Source organism: Nicotiana attenuata, chromosome 2, assembly GCF_001879085.1.
Source record: "Nicotiana attenuata strain UT chromosome 2, NIATTr2, whole genome shotgun sequence".
Lineage (NCBI taxonomy): Eukaryota > Viridiplantae > Streptophyta > Magnoliopsida > Solanales > Solanaceae > Nicotiana > Nicotiana attenuata.
The window spans coordinates 60401025-60409023 of NC_031990.1; the positions used below are offsets into that span (position 1 = coordinate 60401025).

The 7999-nt window shown below is 34.8% G+C and overlaps 1 protein-coding gene across 1 annotated transcript; it reads right to left on the reverse strand.

Annotated features, from left to right (window-relative positions):
- On the reverse strand, positions 2146-5758 carry LOC109211203. Its single transcript, XM_019374707.1, has 3 exons — positions 4891-5758; positions 4401-4552; positions 2146-2513 (listed from the first exon to the last, which is right to left on the reverse strand). Exons 1-3 carry the CDS (start codon positions 5141-5143, stop codon positions 2385-2387), a joined length of 534 nt encoding a protein of 177 aa, XP_019230252.1. The 5' UTR covers positions 5144-5758; the 3' UTR covers positions 2146-2384.

A 7999-nucleotide genomic window follows, 5' to 3' on the forward strand; every position in this document is an offset into this window, starting at 1 on the left:
AAATAAGGTGAGTAAGAATATTAAAGAAAAGACAGAAAATATGTAAGGTTTTCTAAAATATAAAGAGATTGGAGAAAAGAAAGATTGACTTGGACATATTAAGAAAGGGAGAGTAAATTTTTTATACATTATCTAATGAACGAGTAAAACTGAAACTTTGAGAAAACTATTCATCTATCCATTTTTAAATATATCAAATTATTACTTTATTACATAGCTAAAGAGCTATATTTCCTTTTATATTAAAAACCCTACTTTTGTATTAAAAGTACTAAATATCATTTTTTTAAATTCCTATAAACCTATTATTTTTTAAAAATGCCCCCCCCCCCCCCCCCAAATTTGGGGGCCTAAGGCACATGCCTTACCCCCCATCACGTTAGAGCCGACCCTGGTATTTGGAAAAGGAATTCATTTACGTTTGAAGTTCCATTTCTCCGGGAATGACATTTTTCCCTAGGGATGACGTTCGAGGTCTTCACTCTAACGAACCGGCTCATCTAGCCTCGGTCTTTATCCTCGTCGTTACTAGCAAAGAAAGCTTTTTTTGATCGACGCTGAAGCTTGATCAACCCTCGAAACAGCTGAGCCCGATACAACCGAATGAGATGGTTGAGGGTAAACTCTAATCCCTCGGCCTTGCTGGAGAAGTAGCGCAGTATAATCACGATACGCCAAAAGGAGGGATGGATCTGGCTGAGAGTAACCTCATACCTTTTGCAAAAGTCAATCACTATTGGATCAAGGGAACCCCTCCACGTGAGTAGTGATGCTCTCCTCGGGGTTGGGGATCTGTACCACGACCTCGTCTCCCCAGCCACAGTCCTTCTTCATGACCTTGAGATGCTTCTTCGATATCGAACTAATGTATCGAGATACATGTTCGCTTCGGCCTGGGATATTGGGGAATTTTCAATGTTGAAATCTTTCTTTATCACCCAGGGGTCGGGACTGATCTCGTGAAGGGTCGGCGTCACAAGTTTGGCCGGTTGGGAAGAGAAAGAAGAATCCTTCTCTTTTTTAGGAACTGTTTTAGAAGTTTTTTGCCAAGATTTTAAGTTAAATGATACGGAAGGTGGCGGAGCTTGGTGTTTTCCGACACTTAAAGGGCGGCAGAAGCAGGTGGTGAGAGAAAGAGATGAGGAGAACAAGGTATCAGAGAGAATGCGATGAAGAAGTAAAGTTCTTAATTCAAAAAGGGAGTCCCGTATTTATAGATAAGATGGCACGCATTTAATGTTTTGGGAAAGCGAACCGACGGGACGTTCGTACGTCACGGGAATGGCGCCATCATCAGAGACTCCGGAAAATCAAGGTTCAAATCGTTTCTTATCAATTCACTCTAAGAAACGCGGGGACTATCTGTACACCGTGAAATCAGGTGCCCCCGATTTTGTGGGCTCGAAGGTTCATATCGAGGAACAGAAGGCTCGCGTTGAGGAATAGATTCACTACGGACCGAGTTCAAGCTTGAAGACGGAGTGCAAGGCTCGAAGAACTAAGTATTCGAGGAACATCGGAGCCTAATATGACCAGCCTCGAGATAATGCCGTTATGGATTTGTAACAGAATGAGCAAGATTCCCGCCGCGTCCCCAAGATCGTGGCGTAATCCCGAAAAAAATTTATATGAATCCGTACTAGGCGGTTAGACAGTTGTCCCAATAAGATTATTTACTGTAAATAGAAATGTACCTTATTTAGGATTCCCCTATTATATAAAGGGGACCCCAATCATTTGTAACGATCATCAATCATTTGGCAAAGAATATACTCTTACTAATCATCTTTTTCTTAATTGTTCTTGCTTTATTGTTCTTAACCAACCTAGAGGCCGCCTTAGCTCGAAGTTGAGACTGTCTCACACGCTGGTTTTATTCTACTTGTTTCTTTCATTTACACGCTAGTTTTCTTGGTTATTAATTAGTATTAAACTGAATCACATATCTTTAAAACCATAAATCAAATTTAATTGTTACTCGTATTTTCGAGGTAAATAACTAACAATAGTTTTGGTAGAGCTTCTAAATATTGAACAATTTGTCTCGGAAGAACTTGAATCATAACCAGGACACATTCATAATACTTACTATGGAAGTCCCTATCTAGTTGATCGCTTTGTAGTAATTTGCAAGGATTTTCCGAATAGAAACAAATGGCAGTAATTGTTTAATTACGTCAAACTTGAAAATAAGCTAAACTACAATTCTTTAGAGCGAGTCCGTCAAACATCAACTCCCATTGTACTAATTAAGTGGGTTTAATTTTCTAAACTAAAGTAGGAATATTTGAGAAAAGCCAATTTCTTATTTTGGAAAGGCTTAGCCTAGCTAGGAAAATATGTAATTGAGATAGGAGTGGCACTTCTGCTTGGGGTGAGTGAGTTCAAGTTCCTATCTCTGCAATACTCTGTAAGGCTGGTTTCCATTGCCCCCCACCATTATGTCTTCCCACCACACTCCTCTGCCCACTGCTGCTGCTGCTACTTCCTTGTTGATAAGTCTCATGCTCCATCTGAAAAAAGTGCACAAAGATGCATGAATTTTGAGCTAAAGATGATGATGCAGAAAGACCAAATACTGCTTTTTTCAGACCGCCATTTACCAATGACCAATTCAATTATGGTTGGAACAGAATCTCTCTCGTCACTTTGACAGGCGCCCATTATGTTAAAATTAAATGATCTAGTCATATGATAACATAATTTAAGTACATTTTCATCACAATATTCCTTAAGTTTACGAACTGAAAATTTATTAATAATGATTCTCCCCTTGCTTTATATTTGAAAGTCAAAAGGTTCTAAATAAATAATTCATCCTATGACACAAGGGCCAAGGCTAGACTAAATCCAAGTAATGTGCAACTGCAAGACTATTAATTTAGAAGTTGGCTTTTGTACTTTTAATATTAGTAGTAGTTTCCATTATCTCTTGAGTAATTATCGTTTCGTTAAACCAGAGGCCACGCCTTATGGTGCATTTAACGACAGTTCTGATTGGCACACTGGAGTGAACGCTTGGAGATGGAGAAAATAGATTCAGTGCCTCTTCGCTATTTTAAAAATAATATGCCCTAAAAGATTATTACTGTCAATGAAACAGCATAAAGAAATATTATAATACTCTAACAACCACTTGATATTCTGGTAAACTCTTGCATTATACTTAAATTTCTCCTCAACTCCAAAAAAGAATATTAAAATACCCATGTGATTCCCTTTATAATCGACAGAGATAAAGCCCGCAAAATTGGGAAGTGGACTAAAACATATGTAAGTATAATGATCAAGAGAGATATTCTCACCAGACCTCCTATTAATATCTTCTTATTAAGATTCCACCATACCTTTTCATAATAACCAAGTAAAAGCACATGCCTTCCATTATTTCATTTTAACAAACCAAGCAAGCAAAATGAAAGATGCATAGTTCTAGTCAGCCTTTCTCCTTTATAAATTGTATCATATCCTAATTTTGATCTTTGCCCACCCTAGTGTTGTCCCACTACTAATATATGCAACTCACTTCAGCTAGCTCAATAATTGCTTGAATTAAAGTTGAATAGATTCATCTGCCTAAATTGATAGAATATCCTAGAAGTTCAATTTAACTAACTTTCAAAATCGTAATAAAACGAATACGATATGACAGTATATTCTGAAAAACTTAGGTAAAATGTGGATTAGTTTGACTAGCAAAACAAACAAAGTATAGGAAACCATTTTTAGAATAGTTACCTACCAAATTATTCCCCTATTTATTATAGAGACAATTATTTCAGGGATATGCTATTATTTTCCCTAAACAATTATTTCAGGCATGTGTAAAATAATGTAGTTAGGCAAATAATACCACCAACCAAATATACCAATTCCTATCAAATCTCAGATCATCATGGCCTCATAGGCAATAATATCACTAGCCATACTTCATAGGTAAAACAGAGACAGGAAAGCAGGCCCAATATCACTATCCATGGTGCAAAATATGTCTTTGGTTTATTACGTATTTATCAAGTTAGAAGCTTTTCGTTTAATGCACTCAACTTTACAGATGGTAAAGATGCTTTATATTCTGTATACGACAATTGAAGGAAGGTATAGCAATCTTACTTTGCATCACCAAATCTACTTTGATCAAAGACAACAGAATCCTAAATTGCAAGCCAAATTTTTTACTCACTTTCAAAATTAAATACTAACAAAATCTTCTATATCATTTAATATAAATGCAAAAGAAGAGTTTAAACAAACAGTAGGAGTAGTAATTTAAGTTTGTATTCAGTTGGCCGTTGGGTATATTAAAAGGGTGAAAATGACTTAGACCTGGGAATTTAAAACACATCAAGATCAAATATTTCAATCCCAATGGTCCTAAAGGAATAGTACGAATTAATTACCTTAGCTGGGATCCCATTCACCAATCTCGGCTTGGCGTTCACTGCTGGCGGATCGGTCGAGATTTTCTTGGAATCAAGAACAAGGCCTCCACTTTCCCTTAATAACTTGCCAAGTTTCATGCACTTCTTTGCTGCAAACTCTTTCAGTACATCTGAGAAAAATTGATCACCGATTAAAGAACACAAATTGAGAATACAATGGTTTGTTTTTTTTGAAAGAAATACTCCCTCTCTTAATTTAAGACACATTTTGCTTATTCAGAGTCAATTTGACTAAACTTTGGAGGCAAATTAGATAAGTTCAACTCAATATTTTAAAATTAAAATTTATAAATTCAAAAATTATACGAATTGCAATTTGATAAACACATAGTACTTTTTAAAATGCTGGACAAACTTCGCACAAATTTAATAAGCGAAATGTGTCATTTAAATCGAAACCGAGGGAGGTAATAACAAAGTCACGTGATCATGCCTGAAATTCTTTTACCTTCGAAGCTGATGAGTCGATAAACTTGGCCAAGAAGTAAAGTATCGCCGGGTCGGAGAAGCTTGAGCTGTCTCACGGGGGAACCATTGTGTGTTCTCTGATCAGTTGGAGAAGAGATAACAAGGGCGACGTAATGGCCAGGATTTGAGCTCATGACTTCATGTGCAGTTGTAGACCAGTAAATTTTCTCCACTTTGTTACCTGGATGTTGAATCACCATTGTTGCCGCCTCTGCCGCTTGGCAATTTCCCATGATTGATATATGCAAACTACTCCTAGTAGTATTATCAAAATGCACAGAATTTGTACGTAGTAGTAGTAGTAATGGCGTGAGTTATTTCACTTTTTCTGCCTGAAATTAAAGATGAATAGAAGAAATTGGTTGGGGGGACTTGGTTACTAGTGAGACAGAGACGATTTGATGGAAACTTTATAATTGAGAGAAGCTGATAAATCGAAACTGACTTGTCAACCAATAATAAAAGAATGAAGGTCAGAGAGGACTCTGACGTTCTTCACACTCATCTATGTAGAACGTACGATAAGATTCCAGAGGTGTGAGACAGAAATCAATCAAAGTCGAATCACTGAAATAGAAACCAAAGTCGAATCATGCCTACAAGTATTGGGAACTTGCAATAAGCACGGTTTTCTGTTGTGTATATCTTTGTGTAAATGTGGAGAAAAAGAAGTAGTAGTTGTAAAGGAAATGATGTAATGGGGGAGTGCAGAAGAAGAAGAAGCAGCAGTAGTTGCCAGAGAAAATGATGTAACGAGGCGTGAAGTAAATTAGGAGCGTGTGAAGAAAGCATAAAACAGAGGAATGAGGGGTAGCTTTAAATAGAGAGACGTAAGAGAAATGTATTAGATCTGCCAAACCCCATAACCTGAGCTATATGGACTACGTTGTCAAAGAAACAAAGCCTTTGCTGCTGCACAATAGGATTTCAATTACTACTATTTTCTCCGTTCCAATTTAGATTAGATAGTTTGATACTTTGATTCGGCACAAAATTTAAGATAAAAAGGGGTCTTAAAAGTTTTGTATCACCGTGATATTTGTGTGGTTATAAAGCTTCTCACTAAACATAAAATGAATAAAATAAAAAAAATTAAAATTAGATTATTTTCAATTATAAAAATGTATCATCAGAGAGTACTACTATAGTTTATGAGTTAAGACTTCACGTTTACAGGTGAGAAACTGTGAAAGACAGAGAGAGGCACGTGGACCTCCCTTTTGGGTCTTCCATTTTTCCTATTCATTTTACTGCCATCGTGCGTGTCACTGCAACTCTGCACATCTCTCTCTCTCTTTAGTTATTTTATATATAGGGAGGCATAAGAAAAAGAGAAAAAACATTTCGGAAGTATCGAACTTTACTCCCTCTCTTTAAAAAAAATGAACTTTTTATTATTTAGGGAGTAAAATAAGATTTTATTTAATCATATTTTTTATAAATAATTTTTAATATTTTGAATTGTTAACTATTTTAACTTATAGTACTTTTTATATAACTTTTAGATATATAAATTTATTTTAAAAAACTTAAAGACCGTATGTACGACTTTATACAGAAAATTAACTATTTTGACCCTTTTTACTCAAAAAAAGTACAAACAAATTGAAATGTTATTGTGCTTAATTTGTCAAAGAGAATGAAAAGGAAATAAAGTAATCTTACGGGGCTACACATATATGGATGTTTTGTTTGCGAAAAGACACTAGCAGAATGAAAAGAAGCTAACAGACTGTTCGGTTTGTTGAAATAAATTATAGTAGTATACAATTGGATGTTTGGATCTATTATCACGATCTAAACATAGGTATACAATAAATAAATAAATAAATAAATAAATAAATAAATATTATATTTTAAGTTAGATAAAAATTAGTTCCCAATACTACTATTGATCTTCGTTAAAATTTACTCAATCAGTATTGATTTAATGACCATATATTATTAAACATGTGTAAAACCATTTAAAATTAATTAAATTCATAATTGTCAAAGTTTTGATTAAATTAAATAGAGAAAATGTAAAGGAAAAGTTAAAATGAAATTGGATTTTGGAAGTTATATTAGAGATCTTATAGAGTAAGCAGATGTACATGCTGAAAGTAAAAGGGGATGTTATTGTCAATATAGTAAAGCCCTATAATGCCACGATTATACTTGTGATAGGTTCAAATTGAATCCTCAGTAAGGAGTCTTATTTGCTCCAAGTTTGTTAACCAACATTTATTTTTGTCATATTTAATAGCAAGATTGTGTACAGGTGTAAACAAGCCAGTGTAATTAAATCCTTATAAGGGCTTAAATTATATAGCCGTGTTTCCTGAGAGTGAGGAGCGTTAGTGCAATGCCTTCCTGGTTAGTTGGTGACCATACTCCTCTTAATTTGTACCAGAAAAGATAAGAGTTAAATAATGGAAATTTTACCTCCTACAGTAAAGGTATACACCCTATTTAGTATAAGTCAAAATTATTTTAAAATATTATTTTCTATAGTTACCTTTTATATTTTATAGCAAAATAAGTATTTATGGTATATTATATTAGAGAAAATGAATATTACACGTGGAATTAATTATGTGGCTGACATGGCAAGACATGTGGATCACTAGAAAAGCGACAACTGGAGAAGAGTATTAAAAAAGACGTGAGTCTTAATAGATACGAGCAAAATATCTAAGAGATGAGAAGAAGCGGTTGCTTGAGTCTCTTTAGCGATTTGAAGAGGCACCGGAAGAATGAACCAAGACAGTAAAAAGGACAGATTCGTAGGTCTTCAATTAATAAGCATGGATGATTACAAACGTTATGGAATCTTCACGAAACGGTTACGATTACCAATTATAACGTTTCATTAATGTCATTAATGCTCATAATGATTCGATCATAAAAGGAAAAAGACGTTGTACTTAGAGATCACTATATAAGGGAAAGAAATGTCATATGTATGGACACGTTCTGATTATTATTGGAATATAATTACTTACTTTTGCTTTCTATTGATTACTTCGCTATTTCATATTCTATTTTCCTTACATATTGCAAGAATATTGATTTTCTTGATTATCAGTAACCCGAGTACTTCTAAAAAC

Coding starts and splice junctions, on each gene's coding strand:
- LOC109211203 (XM_019374707.1), bottom strand. CDS start 5,143: ATGGGAAATTGCCAAGCGGCAGAGGCGGCAACAATGGTGATTCAACAT. Junction 4,553..4,890: donor TCGACTCATCAGCTTCGAAG/GTAAAAGAATTT, acceptor AATTTTTCTCAG/ATGTACTGAAAGAGTTTGCA. Junction 2,514..4,400: donor TGAATGGGATCCCAGCTAAG/GTAATTAATTCG, acceptor CACTTTTTTCAG/ATGGAGCATGAGACTTATCA.